General features: G+C 36.0%; 2 protein-coding genes across 2 annotated transcripts in view; both read left to right on the top strand.

The window, feature by feature from the left end:
* The window catches only part of LOC105621474 (storkhead-box protein 2), a 38,291-nt gene extending 23,413 nt beyond the window's left edge, over window positions 1-14,878 (top strand). The window contains exons 3-7 of the mRNA XM_012202942.1: window positions 8,624-9,079; window positions 11,812-12,018; window positions 12,453-12,637; window positions 12,936-13,412; window positions 13,706-14,878. Of these exons, the coding sequence (XP_012058332.1) occupies window positions 8,624-9,079; window positions 11,812-12,018; window positions 12,453-12,637; window positions 12,936-13,412; window positions 13,706-14,878 (2,498 nt within the window). The remainder of the gene's footprint in view (window positions 1-8,623; window positions 9,080-11,811; window positions 12,019-12,452; window positions 12,638-12,935; window positions 13,413-13,705) is intronic.
* A 4,174-nt stretch (window positions 14,879-19,052) lies between these two features.
* Window positions 19,053-27,110, top strand: LOC105621473 (cohesin subunit SA-2). Its single transcript, XM_012202941.1, has 18 exons — window positions 19,053-19,234; window positions 19,520-19,683; window positions 19,781-19,959; window positions 20,035-20,208; window positions 20,275-20,479; window positions 20,564-20,893; window positions 20,968-21,916; window positions 21,984-22,217; window positions 22,334-22,526; window positions 22,622-22,808; window positions 23,403-23,707; window positions 23,776-23,987; window positions 24,102-24,265; window positions 24,602-24,653; window positions 26,533-26,568; window positions 26,711-26,881; window positions 26,941-27,025; window positions 27,093-27,110. The coding sequence occupies exons 1-18, from the start codon at window positions 19,053-19,055 to the stop codon at window positions 27,108-27,110; spliced, it is 3,840 nt and encodes a 1,279-aa protein (XP_012058331.1).
* The last annotated feature ends 456 nt before the right edge of the window (window positions 27,111-27,566 follow it).

Here is a 27,566-nt window from a genome sequence, read left to right as displayed (position 1 = left end):
CTACTAACTACGTACCTAACTTATTACTACGTACGTACGTAGTACTAACGAACGTAGAAGACAACGTAAACTTAACTAACTTATAGTATAGTCTACTATATATATATATATATATATATATATATATATATATATATATATACTTAATAACGTATTTTGCTGAATATTACGTACAAGAGATTAAATTGAATTTGAAATTATATTAATAATAAATTTATTAATACTAGAATAGAGCAAGCATATTGTCCAATTATAGCGAAGTGGACGAGCGCATTGAGTGATCGTACTTGCAAAATGGCTCGTGTCAAATGAGCGAGAGCGAACGAACGGCTGCGCCCTTATCGCGAAGAGAACGAATGGTATCGGCGGCGCGTGATGCAGCAGCGTCGAACGCGGAATCGAGGCTACGAGTCGATTCTCATGGCCTCGGCTTATATCGTCTTTCCGTCGAACGAAAAATCACACGACCCGTAAGGTCGGGATTTAAATCCGAGCGCGATCTAGTCGTCTCCGTGCCGCCGTTGGCGATCCAGCGAAATTTAATATCACCGTAACGGAGATTTGCGCGGCTTCCGCAATAACAAAAAAATTGATCTCACAAGTACCACGCGGGCTGCACGCTCTACATCATTCCCCTCTACATCGTCCTCTGATATGCAATTCTCCTAGACGAAGGATTAAAATGCTCTGCATTGTTATGCCGTCTTCTTGATATGCTAGGCGGCTGTAATATGAGTATGTGGCACGAGAAGGATATACTGCGCGCGGAACCTGCATCGAGACACGATATACGAGGAGGCCTCGGGATGGAAAGTGGCCGGTGTGTCACGACATTCTGTATGATCATTCGCGATACCGGATAAGAACATCCGAAGTTGTACGCATTATCACGCAAAGTGAAAATAAATTTTCCAGACACAATAGATCTTATTTTCTGTGTGTGGCTGAACTGTACACTTTTTAAAGTGAGATAGGTATATTCATATTTGATGAAAGAAAGAGAGTTCTGCGGGAATAAGAAAAGATCTAATGATTTAGCCTCGAAGGGGAAAAAAGAATACTTGACCGCAATCTATATCATGATGCGCGATGACGCAATGAAGAATGGCGACTTTTTTTTTGCATGTTTTGCGACACTAATTATCCTCGTAATAACTCCGCTGCGTATTGTTTCCGATAATGTATGCGCTCGCGCATTTGCGTACATCTAGAAGTCAGACGCATGCAACTTGCAGATCCTTATATGCACATGTATATGTATGCGTGTGTATGTATATATCTTCTCGGAAAGTTAAGCGGCTTACGTTCGATGGATGCGAGAGGCTAGAGAAAGTCCGTGTATATACTCTGTTTCTCATACAGATGATAACGCGGGAATACGCGAACGTTTTGGTATTACGCGCAGCATATCCGTTCGGAGGTGATAAAAAAAAATATAAGAATATTTCCTGCTAATAATTCGAGATGACCCTTACCGATGACGTTTCATCGGATGATTAAGGACACGCTACCGAGCTCATGAAAGCTTTATTTAAGGCGGTAGTTAAATGCACAAGTATACTGCGTTGTCCGCGCAATATGTCGTCATTCGCCACCTGCGTAGGATCACAAGAATTTGCAACCAATGACACCACGTGCTCGTAGGCGTACGCGTGGTGTAAAATATACATTATTGAAAAACTGGGTCCTGCACGAAAGACAGGTATTCTTGAAGCTGTTAAAACCTCCCGCGTTCATAACTGAATTGCAGCCGTGCGCGTGATTTCAAGCTCTTTATATCTTTAATATAAAAATTTGTAAATGATAATAGCAGTCATACACAACACACGTTATAATACGAATTATATAATGGTGAATTGTGTCATATATGTATAAAAAGATATAGGACCTGATATTGCAACATCTAAAGACACTCATATTCGAGAATTCAATTAAAAATTTCTGATTTTACTCAAATCAGAAGATTTTATCTTTGATATAAAAACTTGTAAAATTCATGCAACGTTCACGTCATAATACGAGTTATTTGATGTGATTAAATTGTGTCATATATAAAAAGACATTGGATACTGCAATAATTAAAAGTTCAAGTATTCGAGAATTTAATTTAAAAATTCTAACTTTTTCATCAAATTAAATTGGAATGTTTTATTTGAAACATTCAAGATCTTTTCTTTACGATGCGAATCGTTTAAGCATTTCTTATTTACAGATTGAATATTTCGCGACGTCTGAGCCAACCTGAATGATGTTTGAGTTAGCCTTAGGCAAAGATCATTACAGACACGGTGTGTTCGTTACTGTTGTCGAGTGGTGTGCACATTGTCGCGACCCGGATTCGATAGTGGAATAACTCTTCGAAAAGATCACGAACGCGTATCGTTTGCTGTGATTTGTTGTCACAAGAAATCTAGAGGTCTATTTTTACAGTTTTTGTACTTAAAGTGAAATAGGTATATATGTTTGAAATTTGGTGAAAGCGAAAAGGAAAGTTCTAGTATCATTCAACGAAGCAATAAAAAACCAACTTAGCACTCAGAAGTTACTCCGCATTTGTGTAAACGCTAAAATAAAGTACCTTCCAAAAATAATACCATCGAGATTCGTATCTCATTAAATACAGATCGGAGAATTGTATACAATTTAATTTTCCAAACGATACGGCGTATGGCATATTATATAAAATATTATTCACCGGAGATCTAGACGCGAATGATATAACATGTCGGGAACGATTTCGACGTGGGCGCAACTTCGCATTTTAAATCGAGTTTGCACGTTTGAATTTAATGAGTGCTCCATTTGATTTCGACTCGCTTCTCGTGTTCTGTGTCACGTCGAGAATTCGCGTTTGCTTTCGCAGTAGGAAAATTTATTTCCAACAGTGCAACAGCAGGAGCAGCAGCAGAACAGCCTGGTACACACGCGCGTGTCTATTTATTTATAATTGACTCGTGCCTCTTACATAACTGCATTCGCATTCCGCGTACAGATAACAAAACGGTCGGTTAACGTCTCGGCGGGATTATTGACTGCTGACAGGGATGCATAAATCCAGTAGGAACGAATGAGAAACCTTCGTGCGAACCAAACATTAACTAACCACACCTTGTCCGAAAGAATTGTAGATTCTTTATGCACTTCATCTTCTTGTGCACCTGAGAGTTTCACTTTCATCGGAAACTGTTGCTCTTGGGGTTGATTTCACCAACATCGGTTTATCAGACTTAAATAAATCATCCATCTGTATTGCAGTTAACTTTACGAAAGAAAGAAGCTCGTTTAATTTAATTGATCAACGTTGATAGTATCGATCCTTAAGGCAATTCCAATAAGCGTTGGAGTTAATTAATCATCCCATTCTTTTTTGTGAATAAAATTAAGAGGGGAAATGAATTAAGAGTCCATCAACTTTAATTAATTTATGTCCATTTCTACTAATAAAGATTAATTTTTTAACCTCGTTTCAACTTACTCTTCATCTTTTTCTAATTGTTAGAACTAAAAAGAGATGTAAAATTAGTTGATCAAGATTAAAGTTACACTACGTTGATAGAAACAGGCATTAGCGTTATTTATAGGAACATCGTCTGCAGAGAGTAAAATGTTCAGCCTTACTTAATCTTTCGGATAATGCGGTACCTTTTAGAAGAGTGAAAAGATAAAATGGTTTCCGCGGTGCTGTCAACGGCTGTTATACCGTGCAATCAACAATCTAACGTATGATTAATCTAATGTACAATTTCCGTATTTGCTCTCGCGCACACTAACGCAATCCGACAAAAAGAGACCGGCGTAAGATAAACAAATGAGGGAGAATGAGTCGCTAGAATCGATATATGGCCGGAGGTACGAAGTGGCGTCTTAAAGGATTTACATATAATCAACGAACGGGTAGTCGCCGCGCTGGAGACTCGAAGAGAGTAGGTATATACGCGATTCAAAGGTCGCCTTGTTACGAGGTGATTCCTCGAGTGGCGAGTGGTCTTTGCCATTTCCCATGAACATAGCCATAAAGGCGGCGGAGGTCGACCGATCGACCAACCCGACTAGCCAACCAACACGATGGATCACAGCGATAAGGATATATGCAACATGTTCTGCAGCTTGTACTATACACCGGAAGTGATCCCAACGCGTTCGCGCGTTTCGAGGAACAGTCCAAGAAGAAACAAGTCTCGTCGTTCCCGTCGGCAGCCACTGTGTCTTTTGTCTCCGTGTTTCTGCGTTCGTCCATTCCTCGCGGTGATATTTATCGATATATTTTCGCGTGGGCGCGGATCGACCGACCCGAATGCCAGTCGGTTCTACCTTTTACTTCGGGACGCCAAACAAATGCTGTCTACGTGGGCAGCGTGGAGTAATATTATAATAAAGTCTCGTGGAATGATAGAAAGGTGCAGGATGCTAATAATAGCCTTTCGCAGGGTCGCCACAGGTCGGCAGGTGTGCTTCACGGTATATCTACTGTTTCTCGACGGATCAGTGTCGTCGACTTCACGAGTTTCGTGACGTAGTCGCGTTGAGAACTTGAACAAGTTGAGAAAGAAACGTTTTAACTTGCGCGCAATAAGAACAAAAAGGTAAATGCAGAATGATTCCCTTCTCCCCGATCCAGTTACCTGATTTTATTTAGAATACTTTGTGCTCGGATAATAAGAGTGGCTTTGTACAACAAAATGACATTGCAATATTGAGATCTGCGATCGAGAGAAAGCCGTAAAACGATAAAGCAACGAAGGAATCGAAACAGCCGTCGATGCTGAGATCGTTTCTTTTAAATTCTACCCATAGGCATAGACGAGTCATAAAGCATAAGCTTAACAAAAATAAGAACAAACCGTTAATGGCCATTTGCAACCGCTAGTTGGGTGGTAAATGTCCATCGGCCATAAATCGTCTGTCCCGATCGGTCTTATATCGCGCGCCGCAACATTGGAACAAAACGACAAATAGAGCGGTTTGACACACGCAGAGCGCTTTCTGGAAAATTTATGGCGCGCGTCTAATTGTCGGTGTTCTCGGCGTACTTCTGAAATTGCGCACGTATCGCTCTGACGGTTTAATTTCAAGAGCAAAACAAGTTGGTAAGATTTAAGCCGAGTTATCCGACGTCATCTAATCGTCCCAAAAAAGAAAGATCGAGGATAAGAAATATAAAAGAAAAGAAAGCCTCGATGTCAAATCAGGCAAAAGTCTCGCGATGTCACGCGAGAAGCCTTCCCTCGAGAGTTTGACCATACAGCGCAGAAAGATTGCAGAAACATTGCAGAATGATTTCACTGAAATATTGCAATATTGCATGTGGTGGTTGCGAAACGTTACTGAATCATGGTTGCAAAATTCCAACAACGTTAAGATGTCCGTTTTTTGTTATATTGCAACAAAACATTCCAGCAATATTGCAATATAATGTATTTGGGTAAATTTTTTATGAAGACTCTAAAATGAAAATTATTTTTATACATATATCTCACTAATTTTAATTTTTTTACAAATCGCATTTCTAGTGATATGTGCTTTTCAAAAGCAATTTTTTATGATAAAAATTATAAAATATTCCAATAAATATAATATTAATTCTGAAGGATAAATTTATTCGTAAAGATAAAACATATATGTGTATGTACCGAACTACAAATTTATTCACATTAATATAATAATATAGTTGCTTGGTAAGTTAATTGCAGTGATTCTTTTTAATTCGAAACCACTCCGAGTCGATTGAATCGATTAAAAAATGACAGTATGAAATTTATCAATAAAATTTGGACGCTGGTTTATTCTTGCGTTCATATCAGGCATAAATACATCATCGAACACATAATTAATATTTCGATAAATCGTTTTCAGCAGCTTAATTGCTTATCGTCTTATCCGATAATGATGCATTGTATCCAAACTCGATATTATACAATCTTTTGATTTCATATTTAAAATAAATATAAAACTTAGCTAATAAAATGACCGTCAAATAATAGATCAATAAATTTTTTATTTAAATATAAAATGAATTATATTAATTATTATATCATAAAAACGATTGTTAAATTAAAAGACTATACTACATAAATATTGTAAAAATTTATATATTTTTATAAAGAATTACAGTTTTGCAATGTTTGTGAAATATTACAAGCATATTACTGACATTTTGCAGGCATATTAATTTACATTTCTGTAATATCTCTGCAATGTTACGTTGCAATCTGCAATATTGCAACATTGCAGCAATATTGCTTCAATCTTTTGTGCTGTATTTGTCGCGACAAATTCGCATGTATATCTCGCCGATCGACCAAATACCTCTCCAATTCGGAGAGTGCACGCCGATAATGAGTGCCAGATAATACGCGCGGAGAACACGTTCAGGACACGTTTGGGACGGGATTCTCACGACATGGAGCGGTGAGTCGGTAAACATCTACGCCCCAGAAACCGACGTATCGGGTTCCACGATCCCGATGGCCTCGCTATGATGTCCGTCTTTCTATCTGTCGTCGACAAAGTTCCTTGAAAATTGTGCAATACAACATGGCTCATTTTCTTCGCGATCTCCCCGGTGCGATGATGTAGATCATGTATCTTTTTTTTTATGCCGCGTTCGCAGGATAAGATCTTGCTTGCGCCAATGAAACCGAAACTGGTTGCTCCCACGTGAGCATTATATAGGTGCCGCTTGTTCAAAGCTACGACGCGGTAATTCAATTGACCGTCGTATTTGCGAGGAGAAATATGTAAATAAACGACACATAAATAAATGATGTATAGAGTTGAAGTAGATTAACTACTGAGATTAACTACAAGATTAATTTTACTGAGCGTTAAATGAGATATCGTATATCAGAATCTTGAATGAACGAAGATATTTTATTTCATTAACTAAATTGTACACTCGAGACTCAACTGGATATGTTTGATGTTGAGCGTGAGAATAATTTCACTATAACCGGAGTGTAGAGTAGTCAAAGTCTAAATAGACATCTTCGTATTCAATGAGCATCGAGCGTGAGAATAATGTTTAAGACGAAAGTAGAAGCATTGCCGAGGCTGTGTGCCTTTTGCGTATGATCCGGCTTTATGAAACGCGTATATCAAGCGGAGATAGATGTCGGTGTAGAGGCGGACAACGAGACAACCTGTCCTGCTAGCGAGATACTTCGAAAGAATAAGAGCAAAGGAGAGCTAGGAAGGCGGATTTATTCGGCCTATTTACAGCAATTGTTTAACGGGAGCTTGTGAGGCGGGCGTTTTCTACACGTTAGTTACACGCGTAATTGGAGATCTACTCTTTCCTGTCTTGCCCTGTCTTGCAAATAACAAAGGCAACTGTTGACAGACGTGCAGGGAAATTGCAGAGTTGCGCCTTAGAGAAGGCGGGCCTGCGATCGCACGAACTTTAAATAGAGCTCTTCTCCGCCGGCTTCAAACCTTTAATTATATACGATCGGTGGAGCAAGTGAATACATTGTTGAGTTTTGGCATACTATACGCGATTACATTGATTAAAATATTTCAGCGATCTAAAAGAAGTGTAAAAGAACGGTTCGTGTTGGCGTTGGCAGTCGACTTTCCCGTTCTTCAAACGGAACTTCTCTATCAGCAGAAATCCTTAATTATGAGCGCGATCAAACAATGATTTCACAAATAGATATTTCTGGGACGCAATGAATCTTTTTATGGCTGAAATAAAATATTTTATCGTGCATAATATTGTGATATGTAGGTGTATTTTACGGTGACGTTGGCATTAACTTTCTCTGTATCGACTTCGAAAAGACATTAGAGATTCGACGCACGAACAAAGCGCGGACCTCGCAGGGAATTTCGAGGTCCTACCCCGAGTTTAGAATAATCCATATTCTTTTTGTGGGCGTAAACCAGATGTAGGAGAGCACGCAGTCGCGGTGTCGCCAGGTTACCGTAAAACGTGACTGGAAGAATAAGAATTTCGATTCTCTTATAATATTACGGAGTCGTTGCCGCCTGGGCTTAAATTCGCTGTCTTTTTCATATTCACCAATCGCGTTTGTTCTTTGACTTTATTCGTGGAAAGAATTCGATTAATTCGTAATTGGAATGACTCTGTTCCGTCCATGAGATCACGAAATCGACATAAAACCATCTAACGTGACTCTCATCGCTGTGTATTTCTTAATGAAATACTTAGCGGTCGTTACACGTATAGAAATGCAAACAGTCTCGATTTAATTTAGAAAGGCTTTAACATGAATATAATTTAATTTGTACGTGTCAGATTCGTAGAATAACGAGTATTAGAGTTATTATGTTCAATGACAACCTTGAAAATAAAATTACATACAACTGTATCAAAAGACAAATAGAAGTTTATTGCAGCGACGGTGGAAATAAATAGAAAATATAAGATTATGGTATGATCTTATTGCTCATTTTATCTCCGAGGGCGCTAATGCGATGAACGATCGTAAAATCCGACGCACGAGATCATAACGGAGCAAAATTGGTATTGAAGCATAAAACAAGTTACATAAAATGACTCGGCCGAATGAATACTCGCCGTTTAATTAATTTGTAGAAAAATAATATGGCCTCCGGATGCGAAGATGTTCACGCATTAACCTCGAGTCTCTCCCTTTTGCAGGTGATATAGAGGACTGTCTGGTGGCTCCAGTTTCCCAAGGTCAGTTCACGCCGCTGCCAGAAGCCTTATGTTGGGCGATTCTGGAGCTGACTTCTCAGAGGCAGGCGGCGACCTTGGACACCCTCAGATCAGCCCTGAGAAACGCCTTCCCGGCTATGCAGAGGCCCAGCCGAGAGCTCGTTTACGATGCGCTCGCCAAGCTCATGCAAGAACGAAAGATCTATCACACGTCTCAGGGCTACTTCGTTGTAACGCCCGAGACCAAAAGGCTTAGACGTGACTCCGGTAGCTCCAGGCGGTGTTCCAGGGACGTAAACGGGTCCAGAGGTCAGGGTAGTATGCTGATGAGCAACGACGAGGCGGTGGCACTCGTACACGGTGAGATGCTCACTCTGCGAGACGGCGATGTTACGCATCAGGCTGTACAGACAAACCTGGCGGACGTTATTTGCGGAGGTAAGATGAGTCTCGCTAATTATTTTCTGAGCCTGACGTCACCTCGAGCTATTTTCTCAATAGACAAAGTCTATAATTTACTAGCTAGCTTCATGTAAACGTGATGACTTTCGAAGAAAATTATTTTTTAAAAGGCTCCTTTGCCATTTTTCTTTAATGTTTAAGTTAAAATGTGGAAACGTGATGTAAGAAACGTGTAAACGTTGTTAGAATAGACAGGTTATTAATCAAAAGAAGCGTAGATATATATTATGCGCTTCCACGAGGAAATTGTCGTGCAAGAAGTTAATGCTGCGAAAATATCGGTTGTATATATCGCGCACGAAAGATGATGTTGGGTGATGATGCGATTAACATGCTTTCGTCTTCATTCAGTAGTAACCACAGAGTTCTCTGCGTCTTATTAGAGTGTCGCGTATCCCGTTGTCTCCTGTGGTGCGCGAGGTTTATCCGCGAAGGAAAGTTTCCCGTAACCATGTTTCCCGCCGTATCATCTCGCGATATCAATCAGATAGTTAATTTATAACGCAAGATAGTTAATTTATAACATATTGCCGATCAATTTAACGCGTTAACATCGTTTCTACGACGCGATATGAACGTGCATTACGCGGGACCGAAATTATATTTCAGGAAAGTGTTGAATATAGAGTTCAACAGAGTGGAGAAATTCTTGTTATTAAATAATATAGAGTGTTGCAGAGAGAAATTAATGTACAGTACAGTGCATTAATTCGTTGGATCATAGTAGATGCCGGCCCGACTTATTGAAAATAAGAAAATACTACAGTATTAAAAAGTTGATAAAAAATTCTGAAAAAATTCTTAGAGTTCTATGAGAAGAAAATCAATAATTTTTGTCTTTTGCAGTTTTTCTGTAAAGTTGATAATATTTGAGTAAAAAATAAACGTCGATAAGTGAGTCGCTACTATGACCTAGCGAATTAATGCACTACAGTGTACGCTGCAGGCGTAAAGAGTAAAAATGTGTTTGTGTTACTTGTAATGTCTTACATAATTTTCGTGATATTTTTGAGACTCAATGACAAAAGCATACAGATGTATGTAAAGAACGTATAAAGATGAACAGATAAACGCGTGAGGCTGAGATCGATTTCGCCGTATCTTACGAAAGGATGCGCAGGAAGTCGGAGCCCGTAAAACTTGCGAGAATGAACTCGCTTGTCCGGCAGACCGGTCGGTCCAGGCAAACTCGTTCGGCACGTGTTCGGGAAACGTTCCGATTGTGTCCAGGAGGAGAGCAGTTCGCGAAGCTGCTCACTCTCCGAGGCCTTTTTCTGCTGGCGACTCGACGAACGAGTCGGGAGAACGTTTATGTTGTTGTCGTCCTTGGTAGCCACGCAAGCCTCGTCGCCGGAAGATCATCAATTCCTCTCGCGACCGCGTACGAAAAATCAATGCGCGATCTTAATTTCACTTTTTACCACGTTCGCGGAAATGTCAAGAAGAAACAATGTTTGTCTCTGTCATATGTCCACATTTTTATTCCTGATATTCATTGTTTTTCAGTCAAGAAATGCTGCTTCGGGCAGAGCACAAAAAATCATAACAAGATCAAGATAATATCAAGTACAAGTCATTTTAAGAAAGATTATAATGTCATTTGATATACTTTTGACGATTATTTTGTGATGAATTCTTGGACATGATAATGAGATTTTTTATTCATCATTGTATGATATCATTATGAATTTTCCTTTTATTTCTACTTGATGATCGTCTTTTTTATTATGATTTTATGTTCTACCTGGGGCGTTGATTACACATGAAAAATCCTAACGCAATTGTTGTTTCGATTATTGCTACAACAGAAATTCGAGGAATTCTCTTCTATCTGCGGCTTTTTATTATCTTTGACAAAAAATTCTCATGTTTCGTGATATATCGCCAGGTGAGACCTTTATACCACAACGCACGCGGAAGTTTCTTGCGGTATATTCTTTTTTATTCTTTTTTTTTTTTAACATACATCGAATACGTATACATGCGTGCGTACGTGCAGAATAGAGCCAATATCAGTACATATAAAGAACAAGAAAGAAGGAAAAAGAGATGAGAGAGAGAACGAAGTAGAGAAGCTGACGATGCCTGGAAAGCGTTTAGCACAATATATTAGCTATTGGTCACGACATTGTCTACCGTTACATACGCTGTCGACATCATTGTAGAAAGGGGGGAAGGACCACACGTATATATATATATATATATATATATATATATAATCTTCCTACTTTTCTCTCACTCGTTTCTCGGCTGATTCTCACGCTGGTAACCCACTCGTCGTCGGTCGCTATGTCGACGTATCGCCCATGGCTATATACCAAGATGAAACTCTCAGGAATGAGGGTATTCCACTTTTTTTTTTTTTTAAGTTACAACGCGCAGCTCGGTCGTGATATTAACCCTTTTAACTGGAGTGTCACGTCGTCTCGGCATTCTGATATTTGCATGTGTGTCTTCGCGTCGCATAGAATTTACTCTTCCCAATCAGTCTGCTCAATGTGGCAATCTAAGTTTACTCACACGAGGACACTTTTTACAATCATTCGTCTTATTTGACAGATAACAAGCATGAGGACCGTTAAATTTTCAAGATATGGAAATTATCAGCAAATCTTTTAAGCATTTCATTCGTTTTACATATAATTAATTTTATTTACATATATAATGTAATAAAGAGTTAAAAATAATTTTGTATGTCTCTCTTCCAGGAAATCCCAATGATAAAGTCCTGTTCGCCAGGTGTCGGTCGATGCCCGGCCGTCTCGAAAGGCGACATTCTCTACGGCTTTGGGGCTCGGCCAGACGTTTACACAGAAGCGGAAGTTCACGGTCCTTACCACGACGACCCGAAAGGAGTGATACGTCTTCCAGCGCGGAATACGCGAGTACCGACAGTGCGCCTCACAGTCCAACCAGTGAGTCTAATTGGGAAAGGGATTGCATGGTGATGGGTGACTGCTTTATTTAATGGGTGATGGATGAATCAGTTTTATTAAAAATGCTTTCGATTGTTTATAACTGTTCTTATAAAAGCGGAATTTCGGAACTTTTGCATCAGCCTAAAATTTTCGCACTTAATTATTTATATTCACAAGCTGCTCGAACGATTTTTGTTTCGGACGGCTATTTCTAGTATATTAAGTACTCTTTAGCACTAACAAGAACGTTTTGATTATATTAGGACAATTATAAACAACTGCTGCGAAATATCCTATATATACATAATATCTGTAGATCGTATAATACAATCCAGATTGTAGCTTTTTAGTCACTCTATAGCTGGCAAGCCCTTTCTCGATCCTTATTGTTGTCTAACAAAGCGCAAGAAAATCCAAATTCCTTCCTCAAGGCTTTTCTGGGATTTTTTCAGAGAAGATAGGCCTGCTCTCCAGGCTCTTTCGGCGGAGCACAAGGAGGAAGGGCGCACCGTTAATGGGCACTTTCAGTGCTCAGTATCCCCCCACCGAGTGGTTTAATCCGCGTGTCGTACATTTGCATAGCGTTGCCACGCAGACAAGGGCCGCCAGCCCTTCGGTAAGTTGTATACAGGTATTTTCCAATAAGAACCAACAAAATAAAAATTTTTGCATAGCACTTCTAACGCCGTAAGGCTAATTAACCGGTTCCCCTGACAATTAATGAAAATTCCTGAGTCGACAACGTATCGCGCTATCAATAACGCTGAATTTGAAAATTTAATGATAGTAATAAATAGAGATAATATAAACAATTTAAATAATTTAATTGGAATTGAATTGGAGGTGAAAAATAAGAATTCCTTGATTCCAAAGAGTTTCAAATCGCGCGAAAGATCAATCAAATCTTTTTTCAGATGATGGAAGGTTTAAACCAATCGCAGGCTAGTTTCCAAGTGTGGGATGATTCGAGCTCGGTGCGATCGGCCACTTTACCAAGGCGACATCGGCGTCAAGCCAGCGGTGACTCCTCGAGTTTATTGGCCAACTCGACGCCAAGAAGCTCTCGAAGGCATCGATCACCGTGCTCTACTCTGCCGAGATCCAAATGCTCAAGCTTGAGCAGATGTACGTCTAGAGCATCTGTTCTACCGCCCAGCACCAATCAGGAGGGTTATCAAACGCGTAATCAAACACAGAACGATAAAAACTCGACGAATTCGTCACCTAGCAGAAGCGGTGGTAGCTCTGGTTCAGTTAGAACAATGAATGCGAGTCCGGCTAAAACGACAACATTGGGTAGGCCCAACACTAGGCAGACCAACTCAAGAAGACCGAGTCATGACTTCAGCAACATTGGCACTAAATCGACCAACGGTTCCCCACAACATAAGGTGGATGTAACTCCGTTATAAATATGTAACAAAATATTTGCATGCGTATATATGCGTTTTTTTTTCTGATAAAAAAGATACTCGTAAATATTTTATCCATTTAAAATATATCAAAATATTAAATATTTTAATGTTCTTTGTATATATACATATTGTATATAGCTTTGTATATATACATATTGTATATAATATATTGTATATAGCAATTAATTTTAACCTCCTTAATTTTTTAATTTTTTTCACTTCCTTAATTTTTCTTTATATTCTCTTTAATAAAAAAATTGTATTTTAAGGTGCTGCAAAAAACTTCGTCGGGTCATTCGTCTCATTCTAGCGGCAAGTCAATTTCCAGTACGAAATTAACTTGTTCGCCATTGAAAACGGCCACACTATCCACGAAATCGTCACCGCTCAAAGTCGTTCAGCAAGGTTCGCTGACTCCTCTGCAAGAGGCGCAGAACTCGATAACTCTTCAGGTGTCTACCAATCTAAGCCCGTCATCACAGGAGCAACGGACGATACAGAATAGCGTGACGTTGGCCTCCAATACGACCAGTACGACGACCATTTCCGGCTCGCCTGGCACGAAGATCTACGTTCAGCAGAACAACTCACCGATGAGGTCCGTAATCACTTTCGAGAATGGCACGGTGAAGACGAAGATTGCCGAGAAAGAAGTTATAGATTGCAAGGAGAAGCAGGAGAGAGAGCTAGTAACCGAGAAAGCCTACAAGACCCGGGTGGATGACGAGAAGCTTTTTAAATCGAAACTTGATGACGAAAAGCTGAACAAACCGATCAAGGCCGAGCGTCCGTCGTCACTCTACACGCCGAAAGATCCAAAAACGAGTCTTCTGCTATCGGAATCTGACAAGGAGAACAAGCCGAAAGTCGAAGATGAAGTGCCTAACAAGCTGAAGCTAACAAACCGTTTGAATAATAGTCAAGCCCACTTGATCGATGCCTCGGCTAACAACGTCGACAAGAATGCTCTGGTACAAGAGGCTGCTGCGTTGTCCACTACAAAGAACACCAATGATGCGATGAATAACTCGCGTAAGCTTAGTCTGTCGTTATCGAAGGACGCGTTGAGTTATCGCAATCTACTTCATCCCGGTTCGAAGAACAATATCGTTTCGAATCCGCCGTCTCCTACCAAGTCGTATGATGGTTTTGGTGGCTCTTTCAATGACGTATACATCGAGAATCTCGAGACGGTGAAGCAACAACGAGCTCCTCAGGGCTCCGAGCCCAACTTAGAGAAGACTGTGAGCCGAGGTTCAGATTTGCACTCTTATCCCAGTCTCAGCGACATGCAGGTACAATTCACCAGCCTAGCGGCGCAGAAAATCCTCAAGGGCTGTCCGATTAACAGCGTGGATACCTTGGTAGAGGTGAACATGGCGGCCGCCGATAAGCCCAACAACTGTGACGTTACCGTTCACACGGATTTTGGCCTCGTTTGAATTTCATCTCTCTGAATATCAATTATTATACCATGAAGGTAGGACAAGGAGCTATTGATCCTTACGTCCTATCTGAACATATTGCGTCCATGAAAAATAACGTGCCTCGAGGCGAGCAGTATCGAAGAAACGTCACTAACGCCTTGCTTCTCATATATGAGAATAGAGAGCTACTTTTTAAAATTTTTGTTTATTAATGGAAAAAGGTCACGGCTTGCGTAAGAATATTACACACGAAACACGCATAACAGTTACCAATGATTTGTCGTTTACATATATTTCTTCTTCCTGTGTCTTTTAATGAATCATTCATGTTCTTGAACACGCTGTGCCAGTTTTATTTATATTACCTATATCTGAACTAATAAGATCAAATTTTCAATCTCGTTTATTAATATTGCTTTGCCTTAAGCTTAAATATCTCTCAAAAATGTTATTCTGAAATAATTTCTCTGTTATCGAAATATTTTTTATATATTATATTTTATATTAAATTACTGTGTAAATCGTATAAACAAGTAGTAAATAGGCAAAACATATTTTATCTTCACGTTTGCATTTAAAATGGAAAAGTATTAAATATCAAAAAGTATTAAATATCAAATTGCGTTCTGTTTTCATTACTAAGGCAAGCGATAATTGATATCCAATATTCTCAAAGATATAAAACCGGCTTTTAGCAACCTACAGCATACAAAATATCTAACTCTTTTCAAATTTTGAGACATATAGAATACTTTCCAGTAAAAAACACAGATGACACAGTGTAACACAATGAATCAATACATCCTTGTTATTTGCTGTTAAACAAAGATGAAATGATCACTGTGTCAATTGTATTATGCTGTGTTTCTTACTACAAAGCTTTAATATAAATTTAAATTTAAAGGATGCGAGCGCATCGCAACGTTGTAACATTAGCAGTTTTGCGTTGCTTTACTCGAGCTAAAGTGATTTGTCAAAACAATAACATTTCTCGTGTACAACGTCACGTGCGACTCACAAGCGAACAAAAATAAATTTGAATTAAAGCACTATCATTTTTTTGCACATGGAAAGAACAGTTTTGCTAAAGTATTTAAAAGTTTTGCTAGAGATTTGAGAATAAATTTTGTTATCAAAATAATATTATATAGGATATGCTCAAACTAATGATTAGAATGTCAAAACTTTTGACAGCATTGCTCACGAGTTTCCTACATAATAATTTTAATAGTGTAACAAAATTATTTTCAGATCTGTATTTTCAGATCTACCTCAATTTTTAGATACTTTAACAAAATCGTTCTTTTCATGCATATTTATATTTTGGGCATTTTTCATACTAATTTTCATCAAAAAGGATGATGACAAAAACATTTCCATTTGCCTTCGTAGCAAAGTAAGACTAAATAAATGGTACAGCGAAGTTTTGTAGACAGATATGTGTATACGCAATGTGTAGGCAGGGAGATTCTTGTAAAATTTCTTTCGAATGATAATAACGTAGTAAACAATGTCGAGCGTTATTAATAGCAATACCGTCCCCAGGAAGTGTAACTAATATAGAAAAAAATCAGGATTGCGATTCTCGTTGTGCCGCACACAGCGGAGATTTGATATCAAATATACATATGTTATACATAGTGTAGAAGACAGGCGTTTTCTCGGAGAGCGCGGCCGGTACCATTCGCAATTAGTGCAATCATAAATCTGTAAGTGCCAAAACTTATCGTAGTACTTAATAACGACTGCCTTAAGAATTCCGTTCGCACGGCGATTTCGCGGCGCGTTTACCGTTAGCGATGACGGTGACGATTTCGATAAATGCAAGCAAACGCGCGAAAAGAAAGGAAGAAAATAACACTACTCGCGAAACCGTATAGGTTTAGAAAAAAGGTAGGCAATTAAACGAATACGGCACGAGAGAAGAAAACGAGACATACTCGCTTTGTACATTTCTTACTCTGTACCACAGATTAACTGATCGATGTTCGCTTTACGTTTCAAAAATGCCGACTTTTCGCCTACACTTTAAACCTGATTACTGATATTAATGTCGATTAATTTGATTACGAATCGTACATCAATTAGTTCGCAGAGATCATTATCATAATTTGTGAATGTATTGTAATTTGTATGAGTTATTATGAGTATTATAATTGGTTTTTTATAATGATTTAATATGATATATACATAAAAATATATAGAATTGCAATTTTTTAAGCATTGATTTGTACGCGTAAAAAGATCAATATAAAATTATTTAATAAAACCAAAGTAATATGATATTAAAAATTTAGGTGAGGAGAATGTTATAATTGGGGAATTTCTTAAGGGCAAATTAAAAATTTGATTAACTTAATCAGTGATCAACTTATTAACAGTACAAAATTTCTAATTGTATAATATTGTCTCTAATCTTTTGTTATACAATATGTTAATAATTGGACAAAATTAATATCTTAACGAAATGATGTTACTTGATATCATTTTGTCAAATTATTAATTTTGTTGAATTATTAACATGTTGTTTAAAAAAAAAGGTTAGGGACAATTAGCGAATTTTGCAATTAGAAATTTTTGTTTCAAACAATTTTACTGGTCTGATTAAGTTAGTCAGGACTTAACTGAGATCACCTTTGAGACGCGAGAGTCGTATTTCCTCGGGAAAGTCGCGCGAACGTTTTCGAATCCGCGCCTCTCTTATTTCTTATCAAAACTAACTTGTAGAATATCACATTGTATAATCTTATCATTATAACAACGAAAGTATATGAATAATAAAAGAATTGAAAAAGAGCGCAGGCGTCTTGTATTATTGCATCGATAGCAGACTTACCCTCCCGATATTCGAAAAATAATTTTGTCAGATTATAACCACCATGACGATCGATGCTCGGCGTCTCGAAAGGGAATCCTCAAAACTTCTTCAGGAGAATCAGCTAATCACATTCTGAAAATCAACAAAATATATTAATTGCAGATTATAAGGAATTTATTCGGATTTGTTATTTATTCCTCCGCTAAAATTTTCTTTTTCACTTTAATTGAATATCAAACATATAATCTATCATATTATATCTATCTCATTTTAAATTTCAAAAGTGTAGATCTTTCGTCTCCTTTATGCCCATTTCTACTAATGTAGTTTCATTTTAATCTTAGTTCTATTTCCACAAATGTAGATTGACTTTATCTCGATTTAATTTACTCTTCATTTTTTCTAATTCTTAGAACTAGAAAAAAAAACAAAAAGTAATCTACGGTAGGAACGGGCATTAGATATATTTTAAATTACCTTCGTTATTTTTAAGCCGCATTCAGAAACTTTGATTCGAAACTTGATTGTTGTTCTTCAAATATTAAAAAATAATAAATTGATACCTGGACTCAGGTGAAATTTCTGCAATCGTAAGCACATTTGTACGCGCGCGAAACGCTTCCACTTTTCCTCATCGCGCGCGAAGGATCGTGACTGAAGTGTGTTTTGTTTTTACGCTCCGTGCTATAATCATATATACTATCCTTGTTGTCTATTCGGTCTATCGAATATTAAACAAAGATAAATGATGCTTACAAGCGCTGTGAGCGCGAAAACGGAACGCACATTATAAGAATAATGCAATAGCGCATTCTCCGTCCTTTCCGACACAGTCACTGGAAGCGTTAGGAGAAAAAAGACAGACAATTCAAATTACGGCTGGAAGGAAAATGGCGGAGGCTCAGACAAAATGGTGGGCGTGTTCTCATGAATCTAAACATCTAGAGAATTCTCAATTAGGCGACCAATGAAAATCATTCGTCGAGACGCGTCTCAAGATGTCCCCATCTTATCTCGATTGTAACGGAATTTGGCATTAATTGACGATTGAACGTTAAATATCGAGACATTCCGAGACATCGCGGATGATTGTGAGTATCGGAAATCAGACGTTAATAATATAAAAAGAAGAGCATTGAATGCTAAAAACAAGTTTAAATTTAAGCGCCATCAAGAATCATAAGAAATAACCTTCGCTTTGTCAAAAGTATCCGAATGGTGCGTCTCGACACGTTTAGTGAGAGTCTCGGCAAAGTACGAATCGCGCGCAGTTATGGCGACTTAACGCGCGGTTATCGCGGCCGAGCGCGCGTTTTCCCGGGGGCACGAAATCTTTCTGGAACGACGCATTAAAACTTAGAGAACGTTACGATGATGCACAGAAGGGGAGGCAAACGGATCCGTATGGATGATCCGGTGCCTCCGGAGTATGATACACCGATGACACCATTGACGCCGATGAATGACAATTCCGGCGGGGACGCGAACGACTCTTACAATGCATATACACCGTACAATCAGACTCCGTCTCAGACTCCGCTGCACAATCCCACGTAAGTATCAAATTAGCAAATTGATGTTATTAAGTCTGTTTGTGACTTAGTGACTTAACTAGTATACATTTGTATTTGAAATAAATGACTTTATCTGCTAAATAAATAACTCTAATGTCATCTTCTACTTGCTTATAAAAAAAGAACAGAAACTGAAGAAAGAAAGAAAGCACTTTAAAAGAACAATATGTTCCTTTATAATCATATATTTCTTTATAATCAGTCAGTTATTACATCAAAATTGTATATAAAAGTTTAAATTAACTAATTATTGTATATTTATAGTCCAGAACATTACTCCTCTGAGAGCTACAGTTCGCCGGGTACAACTCAACAGCAATATCAGGAACAATCAGGAAATCTTGATAATCAGACACAATTCGAGGCTCCTGCAACACCAGCAGCTTCTAATATGAGGATTACAAGAAACACGCGTGCCAGGATGCGTGGTATGCATGAATATGTATTTTGTCAATATTTACGGACTTTGTAACACACAAATAATATGAAAAATTGTAATCTATTGTAATCTTTGACTTTTTAAAGGAGGCATAGTGCAGCAACCCAAGTACAAAGAAATCGATACGGATTATGTTCCACTATCCACCAACAAAAGCAAAGGCGGTGGTGGACGAGGACGTAATAAAAGAGCGCACCATCCGCATAGTTTAGAAGATGAAGCTAGTCTTTATTATGTTATTAGAAATAATCGTTCGTCGCTCACGGTAAATTGATTTATATATTAATAAATACATGATAAGAGCTGTGTATCAAAATCTTTTACAAATATTGTTTAACAGACTATTGTTGACGACTGGATAGAAAAGTATAAAAGTAACAGAGAGAACGCCCTTCTTATGTTGATGCAATTTTTTATTAATGCAAGTGGTTGCAAAGGTCGCATTACTTCCGAGATGCAACTGACCATGGAACATGTAGCAATAATTCGCAAGATGACCGAGGAATTTGACGAAGTATGTTTCTCAGATTATAATGCTTAATAGATCGTAACTTTATCATTATAAAATTTTATTCTACAGGAAAGTGGTGAATATCCATTGATAATGACGGGACAACAGTGGAAGAAGTTCCGTGCAAATTTTTGTGAATTCGTCCAAATTCTCGTCCGACAGTGCCAATATTCGATTATTTATGATCAATTTTTAATGGATAATGTTATTTCTTTACTAACTGGGCTGTCAGATTCACAAGTAAGAGCGTTTAGACATACCGCTACGCTTGCAGGTAAATTTCAACAAACTGAGTGTTTATAAAATTTTACTACTGTGAACTCCAAAATGTATATTAATAGAACAATTTGACTTGTAGCCATGAAATTAATGACAGCTTTGGTAGATGTTGCTTTGACTGTATCTATAAATTTGGACAACACGCAACGACAGTATGAAGCAGAGAGACAAAAGGCTCGGGAGAAAAGAGCAGCAGACAGATTGGAATCTTTGATGGCAAAGCGAAAAGAATTGGAAGAGAATATGGACGAAATAAAGAACATGCTTACATACATGTTTAAATCCGTTTTCGTTCATAGATACAGAGATACCTTGCCGGAAATACGTGCGATTTGTATGGCAGAAATTGGAGTCTGGATGAAGAAGTTCCACCAAAATTTCTTAGATGATTCTTATTTGAAATATATTGGTACATAATATTTTTTCACTTTTTACACAATGAAAATAAAAGTCATATTATATTTTCGTGTTTGAATTTTGTAGGTTGGACCTTACATGATAAAGTTGGAGAAGTTAGATTAAAATGCTTACAGGCATTACAACCATTGTATGCCTCAGAGGAACTAAAAACGAAGCTCGAATTGTTCACAAGTAAGTTTAAAGATAGAATCGTCGCAATGACATTAGACAAGGAATATGATGTGGCGGTCCAGGCTGTGAAACTCGTTATCTCAATCTTGAAACATCATAGAGAGATCCTCACTGATAAAGACTGCGAACATGTGTATGAGCTTGTTTATTCCTCACATCGCGCGGTCGCGCAGGCAGCTGGTGAATTTCTGAATGAACGTTTATTCCGTCTGGACGAAGTAACTATGGCGAGTGTTAAGACAAGACGTGGCAAGAAACGATTACCGAATACGCCACTTATACGTGATCTTGTTCTGTTCTTCATCGAATCCGAGTTACACGAACACGGGGCATATCTAGTTGATTCTCTGATCGAAACTAATCAAATGATGAAGGATTGGGAATGTATGACGGATCTTTTGTTGGAGGAGGCTGGTCCCGATGAAGAAGCATTGGATAATCAAAAAGAAACATCCCTCATTGAATTGATGGTGTGTTGCATAAAACAAGCTGCTACGGGCGAAGCACCGGTCGGCCGTGGACCTACTCGAAAAATTCTGTCAGTGAAAGAACTTAAACAAGTTTACGATGATAAGCAAAAATTGACAGAACATTTTATTCAAACGTTACCACTGTTACTTGATAAATACAGAGCGGATCCTGAAAAATTGGCAAATTTACTCGCAATCCCGCAATATTTCGATTTAGATATTTATACAAAATCTAGACAGGAAATGAATTTAGACTCTTTATTAAGTAAAATTCACGGGATTGTAGAAAAAATGCATGATACCGAAGTTTTAGATACAGCGTCTAAAACATTGGAACACATGTGCGTGGAAGGTCATGCTATCTTCACTAGGTATGTATATCGCTTTTTTCAAATTATACATATTAAAGCATTCAGTATTCAAATTATTTTCTTATAGGTGTGACGTCGCTCGTTCAACTTTAATCGATTCAATCGTAAATAAATATAAAGAGGCGATCGACGAATATAGAAATTTGATTGAGGGAAATGAGGAACCAGACGAAGATGAAATATTTAACGTTGTCCAATCACTCAAAAAAGTTTCTATATTTTATTCCTGTCACAATATGAATCCTTGGGGTATATGGGATTCATTGTATAAAGATATTGAAGATGCAAAGGATCCTTCAAAGTAATTTTCCTTATATTTATGAAATTATACAAATATATGTTTAAATATGTTTAAATAAAATATATTTAAATAAAAATATATTTAAATATATTTTAATTTTAATTGTTTATACATAGATGCTTACCACCTAAGGCAGTTAAATACTGTATAAGCGCATGCTTTTTCGCCATTTTGTGGGGCGAACATCATTTGATGGAAGCTGTGGACTCAGGCAGTCGTGGCGAGAATGAATGTCGACAGTTGAATGAACGACTGCATTCGTTTATAGGTTTGATGCGCCATTTTGTCAGTGGTGATAGTAGCAGCACGGTAATTATAATTTTTACCCAAATTCGAAAACAAAGTCACATTAAATGTTTATAAACGTAAAATGTTTTATAAATAATATTTGTAATGTTAAATAGCCATCATCGCCGATCTTAAGGGAAGTTGCGTATAATACCATATGTGACTTATTAGTAGTATTCTGCAATCAATTGACTACGCATACTAATCCCTTGATGCATCAGTTGGTATATGAACCAGATCAAGCAATGCAAAACATGCTCAATAGATTTATACAAGAGTATGTCTTCTCCGAAGAGGAAGATGGTGAATTATTTTTATTTTTATTTTCCGAACATGCATACAGCATTTATTTATTATATATCTTAAAAATTTATTTTAGTTCTTATTTGTATCATAGTGGAAAATAATATCTTTTTTTATATGCGAGACAGTAAGACTAAGAATTAGATCTAGATTTTTTGTTTGATAGGAAAATGTTCTATTATTAGACAGTTCAGTGTCTCAGCTGAATAATTAATATATTGCTCTCTTCAAAAAATAAACAATTAAAAAAAAACCTTATTTTCGTGTTATCATGAATGAGTTAAATAAACATTATCCTATCAATTATAAAAAGTGAAGTAATTTATAAAGAAATTGGCATAGCTCAAAAAGATGATCTTTTTTTCAAAGATTGTGAAACAAAAATAAAAAAAATAACATGTCACCATATTAATTCTTTTTGCCGATATTGTTTGATTAATCAATAATTTTTTGTCAAGTTGAAAAATAGTTTTCCTCTTTTCTGCGAAATTTAATTTTTTAAGTAATGCACTTTTGAAGAATATAAATTGAAGAATGATATATTAAATAACTTACTGAAAAATATGAATTTATTTCATATATTATATTTCACAGATGAACATGATGAACATTCTAAAATCGAAGAACTACATAAACGAAGAAATTTTTTGGCTGGCTACTGCAAGTTAATTGTATATAATATGATTCCCACGAAAGCTGCGGCAGATGTGTTTAAACATTACGTCAAATATTACAATGACTATGGCGATATTATTAAAACTACATTAGGGAAAGCGAGAGATATCAACAAAACGAATTGTGCATTAACGATGCAACAAAGCTTAAATATTTTATATAATGAGATAATGGCTGAAAAGGGGAAGGTGAACAGAAATAGTGAAGAATTTACTGCGATAAAGGTATGTAACTATTGATATATATTTGTAATGCAATGAGATAAAATATGCTAAAATCTAATTATGTCTAGGAACTCGCGAAACGATTTGCTTTATCCTTTGGCTTGGACGCTGTAAAAAATCGTGAAGCGATTACGGCCTTACATCGTGCAGGAGTGTTATTCGTCATTACTCCTCCAGATGGTATCGAACAGGATCCTACAGGTCCACCACCGAATTTACCGTTCCTGGAAATACTGTCAGAATTCACGAATAAACTTCTCAAACAAGATAAACGTCTAGTGTAAGTACTATATTTTAAATCTAATATCTAATAAAAAAATATTTTAAATCTAAAATCTTGTGCCAATATTTTTCTTCAAATTTATGAGTTTTAATAGGATGTATCCAATTGTAGACTCAACTTTCTGGATAGACGACTACAAGCTGGAATGCCATCTTCACGAGGAGAGGATTGGCAGCCTTTATTATTATACAGAAATAGTTTATTACATGGTGAAACTGATCAAGTACCAGTTACAAGTAAACGAGCTTACACAAGACGCAAGAAAGATTTAGCAGGTAAAAGATTTTATGTCACATTATTTTGAAAAGTACTTCTGGTGTATATATTCATGAGACAAAACTCTGTTTTTCAAAATTAATTGAATAGGAAATTGATAAATGTATCATAATTTTTACTGTAAAGTTCTTATTTTCTTGCCATTTTCATGCAAGATTAAAATAATGTAATGCTGTAGAATTGGATTCGGATTTGAACTGAGACAGACATAAACATCATAAATTGCAGAAATAATTGCGTTTATGATTGTAATTATAGAAGCATTAAGAGTAAAGTATTAATTTTAAGTTATCCTGTCTTCTTCATCGTCTCAACAATAATATTTATTTTTGCAGAAGAAGAAGATGCTGATGAACCTGACGAAGGTTCTGATCACGAACTTGCTGGGTGAGTTGGAAGTACCCGAATATAGAGAAAATCTAATGTAATATTGTTTTTTGTTATACTCGTTATAGGATGATCTTAATTATAATGGAAAATAATTGTTATATGTAACTATTCGATAACAAAAAATCAGCAAGCGCTCGAATATAAAAATAATAAAAATAAAATATTTTAGCTTTTGCAATGCAAACTATATTATCTATCTATCTATATGTGTATATGTAATTATATATTGTGTATAGCTTGCATTTCAAGTCATGTGTTATAATTATATATTATAATTTATATATGGACAATATGTATAGTTTGTATTGCAGCAACTAGTAAAGCATTTAATTTTTATTGTAATAATATTCAAGTGCTTGATAAATTTTCTTTGTTATCGACTAGTGACATATAAGTTATTTGTAATTATAATTAAGATCATACTAATAAGTTTAACAAAAAAATATTATATTAGAATATTATATATAATATATATGTAGACAATATAAAACATTATAAAACTAAAAGTGCGCAAATTCTATGCACATACTAATGTGCTTCTTTTATTATTGCTATAAGATAGTAATGTTGCTTGCAAAATGTAGTTCTGTAGAAATAGTGGTAGCAGTCCCATTACTAATAATATTTTTATTTTACTGCCATTTTTTCATTAATGCTTTATTAATTTTATGATATATTCGTAAAACTTTAGTATGTTACGACTCATTGCTATGATAAATTTATGAAAAAGAATGAATTCTATGTATGATGAATCGATGTATACTGTTAAAAACTCTATTATTTTGATATGTTAAAATACGAAATTTTATAATTATCATAATTTTACAATTTAAAAAATTTAAAGCACTATTGAGAAAGTGTGCGTGTGAGAGAAAGAGGAAGAAAGAGAGAATGTGGAATCATAAGTTGTATATTTTTTTATTTAAAAAATTGCGATCTGCTTGCAGTATAACTGCATGCTTGTGCTTAATTTGTAAATATCTATTGTTACTTAAAATCATAATATTTTAAACAAAAAAATTATTTTTTGTATACACATATATGTTTGCATGAGTAGTGAGCCTAACCGCTTGTCACAGGCGGCCTTAAAGAATTTAAGAACATATTTTTAGATGAAAATTATATCAATCATGTATATTTAAAACTATGTAAGGGACAAAAATTGTATATTTTCGATGTAATCTATTATATTTCGTGCTTGTTTTAACAACAAAGCATTTCTGCTAGAATAAGAGATTATTACAAATATATAATATTATCGTATCATATTTTTGAGGTAATTGAAAAAATAGTGCATAGAGAACGATGTGTGTATTTTATCGAGATTGAAACTCAAGTAAGCTTAAAAAAATCTTTGTATTCTATTTATATATTAATAATACAAATTGGTGTGATAGACATATGAATAAATATTGCTTCAAATAAGACCTTCTATTCCCAGCGCTCCTAAATCCTACTTTATCAAAATTAAAAAGAGTCATTGAAAAGCGCAAAAAAAAACATTTTATTAATCATTAACATGTAACAAAATAAAAGAATTGATCATTTCTGTATGCTTCATATTACCTAAAATTAATAATGCCTATGTTCCTCTTCATGACACGCCGTTCTCTATACCCATCACTTCACAAATATGTGTCATTCTATGTGTCATTCTATATGTGTCATTTATATCATTTCTTGATATTGTTATTTCTATTTTAATATTTTACTTATTAAAAAGGAATATTTTTAAAAAATTCTAAATAATATATTATACAAATCGATCATATGTATGCACTTGACAATTTCTCGTAATTTTGATATTTTTGTCCCTTTATCTCAGAGTAATCAGAATAATTGCACTTCCACCTGAAAATGGGCATTTTTATTTCAGTAAACAAAAGAAAAAGCGTGGTCCACGGAAAAACCAGTGAGTAATTTATTTTCTCATATTTTTATTGATTATATTTAAATATGAATAGAAAAGTAATGCATCAATTGAAATATAGAAATATCATTTTTAAATTATAAAGTTTACTTAATAAATGTCTATATAATCATTTCATTTTTAGATTACCAGTTACTAAAGTGGTAATACGCGGAACCAAAACAAATGCTTTCTATGATAATAATAACACCGCAGAAATGCAAACGTCTCCTACAGCAGCCATAGAAGATACCTCGACGAGTCCTTCACATGATATTGATAACAGACTTAAAACTTTACAAATCCAGTCAAGATCGTAAGTATGCTATCACGTATCTATTTTGAGATTATAAAATAAACGTAATTTTTCATTAGACGGCGAAATCAAGATCACGTAGAGCACAGGGAATTGCGGAGAACCTCTAGAAACTCGGGAAGATATGTTGAGGGACAATATATGGTAAGTTCGAATAATATTACAGTTTGAACATAATGCTATAAGTTACATGATTTAAATTAAATTACAGGAATCTGATTCTGAGTAGGAGACATCATAATTATTAAAAGCTTCGCTCTCTCATATTCTTAAATTTAAACGATTGGATTGTGATATGTATTCAAAGCAGCTACGCGATTTGAAAATTACACAAATCTAATCTCAATTTAATTTATATAGGTACATAGAGCTTTTATGTATAGAACAAGTATTAATATGTTTCGACAGATGAACATTATAACATTATATGTTATTACATGAAAGAAAAAATTTTAAGTTTTCAGAATTGAGTTTACTTCATTGTACATGTATTAATACGTTTCGACAGACGAATATTACATTATAACATATACGTTATTACATATAAAACAAATTTTAAGTTTTTAGAATTGAGTTTATTACATTATTTANGTTATAATAATCAATATATATATATATATATATATATATATATATATATATANATATATTATATAATATATAATAAAATATATATACTACTAAT

Source organism: Atta cephalotes (assembly GCF_000143395.1).
Source record: "Atta cephalotes unplaced genomic scaffold scaffold00034, whole genome shotgun sequence".
NCBI lineage: Eukaryota > Metazoa > Arthropoda > Insecta > Hymenoptera > Formicidae > Atta > Atta cephalotes.
Note: the sequence above shows the minus strand (reverse complement) of the source record. Positions and strands in the feature narration are given on the sequence as shown.

Coding starts and splice junctions, on each gene's coding strand:
- LOC105621473 (XM_012202941.1), top strand. CDS start 19,053: ATGATGCACAGAAGGGGAGGCAAACGGATCCGTATGGATGATCCGGTG. Junction 23,988..24,101: donor AAACAAGATAAACGTCTAGT/GTAAGTACTATA, acceptor ATCCAATTGTAG/ACTCAACTTTCTGGATAGAC. Junction 24,266..24,601: donor ACGCAAGAAAGATTTAGCAG/GTAAAAGATTTT, acceptor TTATTTTTGCAG/AAGAAGAAGATGCTGATGAA.